We start from the raw sequence: 14,634 nt of genomic DNA, 5'->3' as shown, positions 1-14,634 counted from the left end.
TCTGCTTCCTCACCAGTCAGTGGCACTCTTTCCCCTCTCTCTCAGGCCACAGCAGACGTCTGTTCTCTGGCTCTGTTTATCTTCTCTGTTTTCTTTCTATAATCCTGTTCCACCTCCCTGTGTAGGTAAAGAACGCTGCCATCTGACACGAAGGCTCCCCAGGGACATTTGTCTTTTTACATTTGCTTTTTTTTTTTTAGTTCAGTGCCTAGAAAGGACAGTTGAAGCAGAGTAAATCCACAGTCAGTCTTCTGCTGATCTGCGGGACCTGGAGGCAGTTTGTATCCTACTGAGAGGTTCCAAAAAACAAATCTGAAATAGTTTTAAGTCCTTAGTCAACACACACTGCAAACTTACACACACTTCTCACTTCGAGCTGAAACAGGCTAAATGCAGCCGCTCCCTCACCGGTACTCCTGCTCCTTTTCTCACGTTTCCCTTTCTTAAGTAGTGGACACAAATTTCCCAGCTCTCTTTTGTATCTCTGTCACCAGCCCCGAGGCTTTTCTGCTCCCAGTCAGCTCTGGAGCTTTCTCAAAAAAACAGAGGGAGAGCCAGTAACTCGGACTGAGAGGGACTTTGGTCTCATAAACAGAGGCCTGCTGGACTTAAGACGTGATTTAATTTAATAATGAAAGGAAACCAGCACAAGCAGAGTCCTTTATCTCATTAGTGTGTGTGTGTGTGTGTGTGTGTGTAACGACGGCACTCCTTCAGAAGTGAATAAGAGGCCAATCAACTATGCCTGGCACAAGAACATTCACTGTCCAGATCTGCTTCTTTGCACATTATTTTTAAGAAACTTGTCTCTGCCGTGTCCACTGCCAGGTCTCAAAACTGCTCCGCCCACACAGACAGCACCAACGCTCGTCTGAATAATTTCTGCTTGTGTTTAAAAATGACGCTGAGCAACAGCAGTGTGGAAGCCACGAGTCTGCACTGGCTTAAAGGTCAGCTCCCAAACCATAGTCCTCAGGAGGTCATGTGACCTGGGCAGGCCAGACATCATCAGAGCAAAAGCTGATCTGACGGCAGCTCGTCACTCGTCAGCAGATTTTCTGTGTACAGCTACAGGTGCACACACACACACCTGACCAGCTCAGAGTAACACTCGCCCTGTGTTTCCTCCACAGACGTCCCTCCGTTCTCTCCGTCCCTGCTTCGTTTCTTTCCTCTTCCATTGCTCTGATTTGCCGTCAGCCACATTTTAGTCCTTGTTTCCACAGTGAATTTCTTCTCTCTCCATCTCTAAGGCATCATCAACGTTACAGACCAGACGGAGCTTATTCCTCTAATACCACACACTGTGCTTATCCCCGGCTCCCTCCTTCTCGTCCCTTATCACCTCTAATCTCCTTCTCTCTCTCTTCTGTCCCATCTTCCGGTGTTCTGGCTTTCTCCTAGCATGATTTAATTAAAATGAAGTGTCGAAGATGTTTCCAAGTGTTTTTCTTTTCTTCCCTTTCTTCTTCAAATCCCTCCTCTCATATTGCCTTTCTTTTACTTTCCCTTTCATTTTTAGTTTCTCTCCTAGCCAGGCTGCCTCCCAGGGTCCACTTATCCTCCTCCTCTCTGCTGACACTCAAAGGCTGGCACCAGCCTCCAGTCTTCTTTTTTAGTTTTATTCTTTCTTTCTTTCCGCTTCTTCTCCCATTTTCTCTCCCACATCTCAATGCGGGAGACGAGTATTTAAACATTTAAACTGTTCTGCAATTTCTGACACTGAATCTTAACTATCCAGATTTTCTCACTTCCTGCTTGGTAGTTAATATATCTCAATTACTGAGCACTAACCAGCTGCCTGGGCAGCCACGGTCCCTGTCATCAGATTCCAGATCAGATTCAATCTGCCCTCCTGTGGCCACAAAGAGAACCCTTAAATGGATCAAATGCAATTGCACAAATAACAATACAAGACATTTATGTCCCAGATCACTAAAGGTTTTTATGTACAGCTGGATATGACATGAGATACACAAAAAATAACGGCCGACAACAAAACAAATCCAAAGTCCACGGTAATAAGTGAAGGCGCTTCAGGCTCAGTGTGCGATCTTGTTTTTAGTGTCACAGCATTTGAAGGCTGATTAATACAATTATTACAGCTGAAACCTTACAGGAGGTTGTGGCTTTATCAGAACATTCCTTTACACCTGTAGATATTGAATTATATAGTTTTATTATATTATTATAAGACATTATCAAATATTGTACCGTGAACACATAGACTTCAAGCCATATAAACCACTGATGTATGTATATACAAATGTTTCAACCACAGAATGTGTGTGCAGTGTACGATGGTACACACCCGACGATGCTTCGCCACCGTAACAAGCTGCATTTCCTGTTGCAAGAAAAATTAGGACCACAGTGTCACGCAACATCACACACACACACACACACGCGGTGTCACACATCAATTCATCTAGAAGCTAAAGACAAGATCAACCAAGCATCTCTGACTCGAGAAACTCTTCTCAACATTACTCACATGACACTCATACTTCTATTATTATCATCGACTCCAATATATTAAGTCATATTTGAATATATCTAAAAGTAAAACGTTTTTACATGAACCCACAAACATCCACCTCTACAGCCTCCTGATCTGTGTGACAGACACGGCACCTCAGCTGAACATAAAGAAACTGGACTTTAGTTATAATTTCTCATTATTCCCTGCTATTCCCAGCAAAATACATTTGTTTTTCCCTGTGTCCTTATATTTAAGTTCCTTGACTCACTTTTACCTCCCTTGTCTCCTGCACTACCCGACTACAGTCACACTCACTGTCCTGTACCGATCGACCTCATTGATCTGCACCATTATGTCATGCCTGTTATTTCTCCCCTGGGGAATCGGAGCCAATCGTTTCATTCAGATGAGATTAGACATGTCCCGAATTAAAAGCCACCCACCTCTAACAAAAACTTTAATTATCTTGGTTTTTCCAGTGGTAGCTGAACTGAGCTAATGCAGCACTACTATGATAATTACTGAACTAAGATATGAAGTTTATTTTACACATCAAATAAGTTTAAATACTAGAGACCCTTTAAAATTACATAATGAATATTATCTATGTGGCTTTAAATACTGCATTATTTAAGTATTAGCCCTAAGCTAAATAACAAAAGCCAAGTGGAATTTGTTTAATGCTGCACAAATGTTCCGTTACCTCGATGTTTACCATGAGGTATGAATAATTAGACACATGACTGGACTGAGCTGCTTACTGAAAGCACAGCAGCTTGTTGTGTAGTGTGAAATATGGAGTTATAAAAACAAGACATAGCTGGCCACGTACACTACACAGCCCCACACACGCACCACCTCCAGTCTCCAGATCCAGTTTCATGAATGTGACCACATTATCGGAAAGTAAATGACATAATAACAACCTTTCACAGCAAAGCACCAAATATGGAAGATTCAGCTCCACTGACTCAGAGGAGAGGCAGGTGAGATACAGCAATCAAGCCCTGCAGCACGAAAGCACAAAGAACGTAAACGTCTCCCTGGAAGAGGAGATGGAACAAGAAAATCCTACAGGCTCCTTATAGCAGCACAAGGTACTTCACATATTTTGACCGCTGCACAAATACTTTCAAAGACATATTAAAGCCATGAAGATGCTGAGCTAAATGCTGAAGTGATTCAGGTAAATCAAGGAGAAAAGCATCTATCACATAAATGATGTGGCAGATGGGGTGGAGCCTAAATAGGAAGCACATGGAGTTAAGAGTCGTCTTCATTATAGCTGAGGCAGTGACAGACAAACGAGGCAGAGGAGGGAGAGTGTGCAGCATAATGACTCCTTTCAGCAGCAGATGCACAGGAACATTAGAGGTCACAGTTTACCTTTATCAAAACGGCGTGTCTGACGGCGGTGGCGACGGTAAAACCAAAATCCAGCTGCTGTCAAGAAGTGAAAAGTCACCACCACGATGGGCGTAATAACTGTGGGATCTGTTAAAAAGTCCATCGTGTCGAACAACGTTGCACCCGCTCCAAACTCCCAAGAAATGTCAGTGGATTGGAGCCCAAATGTTAGACAAGTCCAGAAAGAGACAAATTAAAAGTTCCTGCAGCTCTGGCTCCAGTGGCTTCACAGGGAACTCCTAAAAACTGTGGCATCCATAAAGATTGGCCAGTTGGTTTCTAAAAATCATTCACGAGGATCCTCCTTCTCCTTTCACTTCTTCTGTTCTGACAAAACACACAAACTTTCTTCCTGTCTCTCCTACATCATCTCTATGCTTTCAACACACAACTACTGCAGCTAAAAACTTCTGAGTCTTTCTCTCCATTCAGATGCCCTCCCTCTTTCCCTCCTGCCTCCCTCTCACTCTCTCACACTCGTTCAATCTCACTCGCTCTCCGACACTGTAACAGTGAATTCCTTTCCCCTGAAACAAGCGACCAGACTGCAGCCGTTGCTCAGTGCACCGTTAGAAAACCAGTAAATAAATGAAACAGGACTAAACAGACGGAAATGTGTGTGTGTGTGTTTGTGTGTGTGCGTGTGGCTGCCTCACTCTGAAGGAAACCACATGGGAGATACCCACAGCTCTTCTTCCTGTGCCTATTTCTATGTTACCCTGATAGTCATTTATATATTTTCATGTTTTCAGTGTGTGTACATGATGGCAGCAGTGTGTGGACGGCTTATATGACTGTGAGTGTGTATTCCTGTGTGTACCTCTGTTGCTATGACACAGCTGTGATATTTAACGGCTATCTTTGAATGAAGTCTGCTGGCTGTGACGGCATGTTCAAAAGCTTCAGACAGGACACGATTAAGCCAACGTGATCACAGTGTGTGTGTGTGTGTGTGTGTGTGTGTGTGTGTGTGTGCGCACATGTTAAAGATGGAGACATTACGGTGTGATTCAGCATCACTCAGACTGCAGACTGGAAGGCAGGGGGTCTTAAAGTTACTCTCACCTCGCGGAGAATCTTCTGTGTGGTCAAGTTATTAATTCAGGCTGAAACGCCACTGACATTTTCGTCCTAGCAACCTCCAAACAAAACACCACACAACAATCAATCTGATGACATTTCATCGCTGTCAGAGAAAAACCACAGCTCCAAGCATCACTGGCTGTCAGGGACATTTTGAATTGTGCCTGCAAAACATTCTTTGAACCATAATATACTGATTTAAAAATACACTCATGAGTGCACAGCTATCACTGCTGAACAACAACAATCGGATACTACGTGAATCATGTAGCGTTTAGGAAACACATAATTAATGGTGACCATCCCTGTGAATATTTCAGGGCAGTGATGAGTTTTCTTCCTATTAGTCCTGATCATCCCAGTTACCAGATAACATGAGGTAATGGAGATCTGATGCTGATGCCACCTGTTTATTCTGTGCTATCCAGGACTGAGGCTGACTAACAGGAACTACATCACCATTGTTGTTGCTGACAAAACAGAGTAGAAACAGGAGAGAGTCCGAGAAGAAAACATTTAGTAAAAGCATAAAAATTTAAATTCAGAATGACAAACAGTGATTGAGGTAGAGAGTGGAAAGTGAGCGACTGAAGAAATTTAGCAGCCACATGTCTTTTGTGGTAAAGAGTGAAATGCCGCCACTGTGGGGCAGAAGAGACCAGTGTGTGTGTGTGTGTGTGTGTGTGTAAGATATAACACTAAAACCACACAGAGACAGCACTTTCACCAAAACCACTGATTTCTGTCCGACTCTACTTTTCTTCTTAAACATGTTCATTTCAGTTGTAATCTCCGTTTGTTTTAACTGAAGCTCTTGTGTTGCTGTTGTACTGTATATTAGACCACCTGCACTCATTAACACATGCACCCAGTATGGAGACTGCACACCGGCTGAATTAAAGCCTCGTGTTGTGTGTGTGTGTGTGTGTGTGTGTGTGCCACTCTATGTTTGTACAGTATGCCAGTGTTCAGGGTCATGTCCCCTTTCTGCAAAAAAATGCTGTGGCTGGAAACTTTAGCCACACACACAGATGCAGCCAGGACATAACTTAAGTCTAGGGATGATGTCAGATTACAGCATAAACTCAACACAAGAGGGATGAAGAAGAAAAGTGGAGGGATAAGAAGATAAATGCGAAAGAACATGTGAAGGAGATGAAGAGAAACTACTGGACTGTTTGTGTTGAAGAGTCAATGACCCTTTTCACTCAGATATCAAGAGAGAAATCTCACACTTAATGCCACACCATGACACCAAAAAAGAGAACGAACACACACACACACACACACACACACACACACACACACACACACAAACCACCCTCAGGCTTTTGTAACAGATGTATACAGTCTCAGCACTGTCACTGTAACAGCATAATATAATCCATCTCAACCCCAATACTCTTACAGTACCAATCATCAATTATATAATTCTATGTCTCATATTGCTCTGCCTTATTATATGACATGTCTGTTTGTTTGCTTGTAGACTCTAATGTCTTTAATTCTGCAGCCTGTTCTGTCCCTTCCCCAGTACAGCTCACTTCTCCCAGTCAGCACCTTTATACTGATAGCCAGGACATCAGCAAGGTCACCCTGACACACACACACACACAAAGAAGTATAAAAACACACACACAAAAATGAACCTATTTTATGCACAAATTGCTTCCCTGCACCTACACAAGAGACTACTGTACACACACCTGCAGGCTGAGCCATAACTCTATCTGCATATGGAAATACACTGTAGACCGAGCACAAAAGAACAATGTTCACACAAGCTACAGGACTGAGTACAGTATATGATCACAAACCACACTTTTTATTTCTACTTGTGATCATTTTCCTTCTTTTGTTAAAACATAAAAAAGAGACCTGTTGAAAAGCAAAATTATATGTATCAAAAATATAAAACTTGGGTATTCGTTTCCAAAACAAACCCCTAATATGAGACGTTATAAAGCGTGTGTCAGGCCGATGCCAAGAGCAGGAGGAAATGGGGGGGGGGGCATTGATGAAGGGCAGAAGGGAGCACGAGCAGCAGGAGCAGGATGAGGAAAAAGACGGTCACATCAGAGTGATGGATCCTCTAACCTTGGACTGAACAAGGCTGAACTCCATCACATCTGCATTTAATACCTGTGCAAACATCTTCTACTCACCAGTGCTAAAAGTCATTCCTAACAGACCCTGAATCAGCCACTGGAACAAAGAGTGGCTATAATAATAATAATAATCATCCAGTGCTGTTGGATGTGAATAAATCATCTATTCTAAGAGTCCACACAGCTGCATGTGGTGTGACTGTGACACATCACCACTGCCTGCCAGCCACCCACACGGCTCCCTCTCAGCTGTGGGACCTCTGATCTCCCCTCTGGTGAAATGCAGCACAAGCTCTTCCTGTCTGGAAACTGAGCGGGCCGCCAGAGTCCTGACCCGCCATTCTGGGACAGATAAAATACCAGGAGGTTTCTGACCTAATGTTGCACATCCAGGAAAAGTGGACCAAAGTGGCTGTAGATGAGGAGAAGCAAACAGCTTGGTGAGATAAACCATTTCCAGAGTCAGACACCCAGCAGCCACTCAACATCACAGTGTCAAATGATTTCTGCTACAACAGCAGGTGTGATTTAGTTGTAGTTGTTTGCAGTATAGTTGTTAGTATACACTGCAGGGAAAGTTGGAGCCACTTTGAAATGCATCCAAACTTTGAGCCGAACTCAGAGCCACACACCTCGTCTGCAGTATCAAACTCGGCGGTTAGGGGGCAATCTGGGTCCAGATACAGAGCAGCTGGACTCAGTTTGCCTTCAGTGTTGCAGCACTGAAGTTCTAACATCTTCCTTAGCTCAAAACACTAAAACAAGTCTCATTCTTGGATCCAGATCCAGTGTTCATCCCGTCTCTTTTCAGTTTGTTAACTTTGGATCCAACAGAGAAACTGTGGCAAATAATAATAAAAACAAACTGTTGTTCAGTCGTCAATGGAAGATGAGCACACACAGTAACACACACAACCACAGTTAAGCTCACTGGGTTTGGGATCATTGAGCAATCAATACAGTTCGGTATAGACGTATGTCAATTAACAGCTGCCTTAATCAAAAAGTCTAAACTACCATGAACAGGAAAAGCTTCTGGTCCTACAGACGCCAAAAGATGAATAACATAAATAATCTAGAATAAATATCCAAAGGGAAGTAAATAGCTTGTTATATTCACTTTGGCAGGAAACACTTTTCATTCTGTTACCTACTGTGGTCTCCTTCAGTGTGAGATGAACAAGTTCTGTTGTTACTGCTGACAGATACGTGAGTTATGTTTTGACAGAGGAACTAAGCGGATCACTAGGCCCGTTCTGAAGAGCAGACGGGAACAGAGCCAGGAGTCATCAGACAGGCAGTCTGCGATACCCCGAGATGCCATTAAGAGATTAGAGAACAGGAGGATGAAGCAGGAGAGTCTGGCCCCCAGATAAACTAACATGGATGGATTAACAGGAGTTGGACTGTGTGTGCCAGAGTAGGAGGAGGTGACAGTCCGAGTGTTGAAAATCCACCCAGAGACGGACCTGAGGTCGGCTTAAAGCTAAAGTTTCCCAGGCACTGCTCTGACTCAAAGAGTTCAAAGAGACAACACTCGTCTTGTGAAGCTTCCTTCCTCTAACAACAGCTGTAATCTGTGTTTGTTAAACACTGGTTGACTGTGTGAAAACCAGTCACATTTACATTCCTCCTCAGCCTGCACGGGGACGGACTAACATTTCCTCAAACCCTGAACTCTGTTTCAGGAAATGATGGCAAATTAGAAAACTGAGGAAAAACCCTTCAGACAGGTGCATCTAAACACTGGCAGTCAAACTGGGTCACAGGAGCTGCTGCTGCTGCTGCTATATCCAAAAATGTCAAGAGATCAACTGTGTTTGGCGAGACCCGACTCCCCTGCATAGCATAATTAAATTATTTGGCTGAGAAAACAGGAAAGGTTTCTGCAGCTACACACCCAAAAACACAGAAACACACACACAACTGCGCCAAAGCTCTTGTTTTCTGGAAACAAAGTCCAATTACCCGTGTCCTTTCTCTCACCCTGCATAATAAGAAAGAAAAGAACAAAGACTTAGACAGTTAACATCTACGTTCTGTTCCCCAGAGGCCACACACACACTGACACACACCAACAGCAGATTGTTTTAGTTCGTAGCATCAGATGTCAAGTTACATCAGCAGAAAACACTATTGACGACTGGTTAAACAAGGCTGACTGAGACATAAGTGGCATGAACACTGACATAAAAACTGGATTTAGTGTTGATGCTGAACTTTGCTTTCATATTATTATTATTATTATTATTATTATTATTTACAAAATCTAATTATGAACAGTTATTTTTATGTTGCAGCACCAGTTGTTAAGGTTTGATGCTGTATGATGGATGCTGGTGTGTACGTAACCTAACCACCGCGGCTGGAAGCAGGAACCCGACATGACCTCGGCGACCTGTCCTTGTCGCTCTCTGGTTCTCTGCGTCTGGCTCAGGAGCTGCATGAAAACAGTGATGTTGACCTCTGGAGCTTTAACTGCCCAGTCAGAGCCCTGCCAGTGGTAAAGGCCAAGGCCCATGTTCGTGTGTGAGTGTGTGTTGACCTTAGTACGAACAAGTCACCCAGCAAATTCAATTGCACTGAATCATTGTCATCCTGAAATCACTGCTTAAATTTGGGCCTTCACATATACAGAAAAACAATAACACACACACACACAAACACATCCACACCAGAAACTGGTTGGAATAAGGAGGGGTGCAGGAGCTGTCACCCAGGACGGAACAGAGGAGAACCACATGGATGGATGGTGGGAAAGGAGCGAGGGGACGGACTTTGGAAGAGAAGAAGGAAGAAAGAAGGATTTATGACCCCGTGAGAAAAGTGAAGCTCTTAATGCTTTGGGGCCTTAGTTAATCACAGGTTAATGAGCAGGAAAAGGGAGAGAGAGAAAAAAGGCACAAAGGCAAAACAGAGTATGAATGAGAGGGGAGAAGAATAACTTCAATGTGAATGATAAGAAAGTTAAGGACAGAGAAAAGATCAAATTCCAAAAACAAAAACTTGAGATAAACCAGAGCAAAATAGAAAAAAAAAGGCAAAAGTGAAATGAAAAATATATTTAAATAATGTGAGAAGCCAGTAAGACAAACAGAAAAAAAGAAAACAGAAGTGAAATCCAAAATTTCCACTGTGGTTTTCATGTGAAAGATTTTCTGTAAAAAGCTTTTTTTTTTGTTATTACCATCCTGATGTTTAGCAGGTATCATCTTTATAACCATGCTAATATTTGCTAATTCCCACTAAATACAGTGAACTGATAATGTGCAGAGCAGAGAGCGTATGAGACATGATAGAGAGAGTTAGGAAGAGGTGCCACTGGGAAGAACAGACATCTACAAGGTCGTGAGACAAAGATGAAGAAGGAGAAAAGCAGTCAGACGATGAGGTCAGAGGATGGGAAAAGACCAGGCACAGGGAGAAAGACAAAAACGGAGGCAATGAAAGGGGCAGGGGCAAAGTATGTGAAGAGTACACAAATACAGGGGACCTTAACACATAACCACGGTAACCGGGCCCTTAATTTTAACCCCAGCTGTTCTCGTTACCATGGACACCTCTTAATTAGGACCCTCCCTCCACCCCGTCCCATCCCCTGGCCTTTCATTGGGGCACTTGACCTGAGCTCCTGAAAACGCTGGAATTATCAGACTGTCAGCGGCGTCTGCAGGGTCCTCGCTGCCATGACGTCAACATTTACATTCAGTCTGGTGGAAGAGCCTCTTTTTATTTAGTCTGTTTCCCTGACATGTCAAGATGACACCTGATCACCGCAGACAATCAGGAGCACTTTGTCACGTCTAATCCCCCTGAAATCTACCGTGGATATGAGTCTGATGAGAAAATAGGCACATACCCAACATGAAGCTTCATTTGTGTAGCTTTGTGTAGTTCAATAAATGAATTAAAAACATTAAGATTTTGGACAAAGTCAGACACAATAAGGATTTGAGAACAAGTTAGAAAATTACAACAGGTATTTTTGTTACTTTGATGATATTTAGACTTATTGGAGTAATTAACCTGTTTGATAAATATTGAAAATAATCTCTATCTCCAGCATTAATGTGCATCTCATGCCCCTTAAGTACAAAACTATCTATTTAAAATAATCAATTATAATAATCCGTCATGTTCATCAAAGCAACATAAACATAAGGCATCTTGTCATAAGACGTTTTTCATCTTGTCAATGAAAAAGCTTCTGTCCATGCAGTGACAAGGACACTGTCTCAGTTCACTCCCCTTTGATAAGTACAAGTCTTTGACTCAGTCTGATGTTTTTAACGGCTCAGTGCTAAAACTGTCCTTGTTAAATGTATCATGTAGTTTGGGTCAACAATAAAATCTCCTTTCACACATGGAAAGTTCTGACTTTTGTTTAATGGGTTCAAACTGTGTGTGTGTGTGTGTGTGTGTGTGTCTGTGCATTTGCTTTTATTTGACCGTACACAGGCGGCGTCTGATTCACAGTCACTGGAGCTGTCAGGCTTTGGTGCGTAATGGAGAGACAGTGGCTGTGTGTGTGTGTGTGTGTGTGTGTGTGTGTGTGTGTGTGTGTGAGAATTTCAATGATGAAAAGGCAGAGGGAAAGCCAGAGACCACCTAGACTGACCAAAGAAGAAGAGAGGGGAGGAGCGACCGTACATCAGACACAGAAGCTTCTCCTTCCCTCTCTCTAATGGCCCTGTGCTGCTTTCCCTCCTCTCTGCAAAGCTCTGTTCATCACGTTAACACTTCATAATCACGCACACGCTCACACACACAAACCATAGCTGTTTTTACTATGTGGCAGAGCAGGAGCCATAAGCAGGAACACAGCAGGAATGAACCAGTCACAACAATGTGGAAAGTGATCAATGTCAGTGTTAATTGCTCCACATTACACAGATTCATTAGTGAGTCAGGAGGGACGTTAATCCTCTTAACAAGCTCGCAGGGAGATGAGTTCAAGACCCTCAACTCAGCACTGTTGTTGCTTTGTGTTTGGCTCGACTACGTAACAGCCAACTGCTGGTGGAGAGAAGGACGAGAGAGGAGAGGAGAGGAGAGGAGAGGAGAGGAGAGGAGAGGGGTGAAGAAAGGAAAAACAGACGAGAAAAACAGACAAGAAAGAAGAGAGCGTTCCTATAAATATTAACAGTAGTAATAATAATAGTAGTAGTAGTAGTAGTATTAAAACTAGGCTGATGTTAATTGTTAGTGTCAGACCTAAAGCCAACTATGCTGCTCGGTAAGTGATTTGTTTTCTGACAGGACAGAAAAATTAAATATTAGGGAACCAGCCTGAGAGAAAAGACTGTTGACTGCCTGTATTTACTTGGTGATATTGACATTCAGCAGCAAATAATGGTGGAACAAAGGCCTTCAATGAAAAACAGACAGCAGTAACAGGGAATGAAGTATGGTGATGATGTTTAAAAAGGCAGCTGAACACCAGAATCAGCTGAGTCACAGTGATAAACTCAAAGTGAACTGATGATGCTGAAATGAGCAAAGAAATGAAGATCATACGCAGAGTCCATTATAAACACACACCTCTGTCCACACAAACCACAAACAATAGCCTCCTCCATACACCCACCCTGTGTAAACTATGAAGAGAAATCCTTGTGTCCCATTTCCAGCCTACCTTCAACCGCTCTAAGAATAAACCCAAGTAAAACCATTTCTACCTTGGAAATAAACCTGAGGGCCAAAGCAAAGATTCTTCCAGGGAGTCAGAAAGAATAATATCACAAGATAAACTTTCAGTCTATTTTCAAACACAAATATCTCCTTTCCATCTTTTCTAGCTGCTCTCAAAGCTGACAGTGTGTAAACTATAAACCTGAGAGCAGCCAGCTCAGTGTCACACAGAGATAAGACTACATTTCCCACGCTACCCCTGTTTCCAGGAAGTGGAGCAAATCAAGATCCTGAAGGTGGAGCCTGCAGAGCTTTCTGGAGTGTAGGAGCGTGTAACAGGACGTCAACAGGAAGGAAAACAGAGACCGAGCAGGATAACACACAGCTCAGACTGTCACAATAAAACACACTAAAAGAGAGAGACTTAGAAATAATGACCCTTGGGAATGATGGTAATTCTGTTTGTGCATGACAATTAAATTTAGAATATGTGAATTAATGTATGCAGATTTTATATTATCAAAGGGATTCATCAGAATAATTCTCTTTTCTAAGCAATATGAGAGTAAATATATTATAACTTGGCCTTGACCCTGAATTAAAAATAATTTTCTCCCATGCTGTGGGGGCTACTAAATCTGTTATCACTAATTATCTTAGTAAATAGTGGGAAATGTCGATTTAAAACAACTGCATCATGCTGACTGGGAGTCTTATTTAATTTAATGCCAGTCAAAACAGTCTGGCCTCTCTCCACCTGTTGTCCTGGGCACAGGATCTGAACTCAGACGATCCGAGACAACTAAAAATAAACACCCATCTATTCCAGCTCTCGTTTCCCATTCAAGAATTCATAAACCATTAACACGACACAGTGTTTGACAAGCAAAAGCCAGTCTTATCAAACAACTTAACTCAAGCCAATTCTGTACTTCTGTGTTACAGCTTCACTATCTCGTAATCAGGTACAATACCAGCAAACTCTTGACATGCATGTATTAACAACAGAAACACCTGTGCACACACAAGACCAGGTGAAACCACGTGAATGTTGCATAAATGCTGAGCCATAATTGCACTTAAATGTCCATGTGAGAGCCTCGACAACAGATCACTGTTCTCTATTTCCCACAAACTATGTAGTTGTGATTTCAGTTGGGAAAGAGTTCTCAGGACAAATTAATGGACAAAGACCTGAAGTGAACAAGAACAAAAGGTCTGTTAAATCAATTTGGGTCCAACTGCATCCATCAATAATAAAGTGTGTGTAAACAAAATAAATGCCTACGAAGGAACTAAAGAACACTGCTGCACATAAGCATCGTCGCAGAGAAGGAAGAATTTAAGGAAACGGCCTAAAACCTTATTAACTCAGATATAAGGGTGTCATCAAGGGTGTCATCAAGGGTGTCATCAAGGGTGCCATCAAGGGTGCCATCAAGGGTGCCATCAACCTTTTCACTGAACATGGAGACAAAGGTTTGGTTGATGTGAAATAACACACACCTTTATATCCCCTTCTTATTCTACACTAGTACAACCTTTACTTACTTCACTGGACAGGTGAGTGTTTCAAGTGAACACTGTTCCTGTGTGAAGGTCAAACACATTAACAGGTGCTGAAAATAAACTTGTGTCTATCAACACGTAACAACTGATTTTCAACAACGCTGCCCTGCTATTTCACCCCTCACTCCTCCAAAGGCCCAAATCCTCTGCACTTATCTCCCTCCAATCTTCTCCTCCTTCTGCTCCTCCTCCACTTAATCACCTCAGCCTTTTCACCGCCTTGCATCCTCGCCTACGCCACACTCACACAATACACTAATGACATGCACAAACTTCTGTCCTGTGTGATTATAGCCCTGTCAGAGCAGGGGGAAGGTTGTGGTTATAGAGTCAAAGCTACAAGGACAGTGAGCA

At 42.7% G+C, this 14,634-nt stretch overlaps 1 protein-coding gene across 11 annotated transcripts in view; it reads right to left on the bottom strand.

Annotated features, from left to right (window-relative positions):
• macf1a (microtubule actin crosslinking factor 1a) overlaps nucleotides 1-14,634 on the bottom strand; it is a 169,044-nt gene that overhangs the window by 115,391 nt on the left and 39,019 nt on the right. For 3 of the 11 annotated variants that reach the window (XM_033325457.1, XM_033325459.1, XM_026299506.2), the window contains exon 1: nucleotides 3,869-4,045. The exons of 2 other annotated variants lie outside the window; for them this stretch is intronic. In XM_033325457.1, coding sequence (XP_033181348.1) covers nucleotides 3,869-3,992 — 124 coding nt within the window. In that variant the 5' untranslated portion in view covers nucleotides 3,993-4,045. Of the gene's footprint in view, nucleotides 1-1,090; nucleotides 1,197-3,868; nucleotides 4,046-14,634 lie in introns of those variants that run through there. 6 more of the 11 variants (XM_026299497.2, XM_033325458.1, XM_026299507.2 and 3 more) reach the window with 3 other exon arrangements.

This window comes from Mastacembelus armatus, chromosome 11 (genome assembly GCF_900324485.2).
Source record: "Mastacembelus armatus chromosome 11, fMasArm1.2, whole genome shotgun sequence".
In the NCBI taxonomy this organism is placed as follows: Eukaryota; Metazoa; Chordata; class Actinopteri; order Synbranchiformes; family Mastacembelidae; genus Mastacembelus; species Mastacembelus armatus.
The sequence above is the reverse complement of the archived record's forward strand: the minus strand, read 5'-3'. Positions and strand labels throughout refer to the sequence as shown.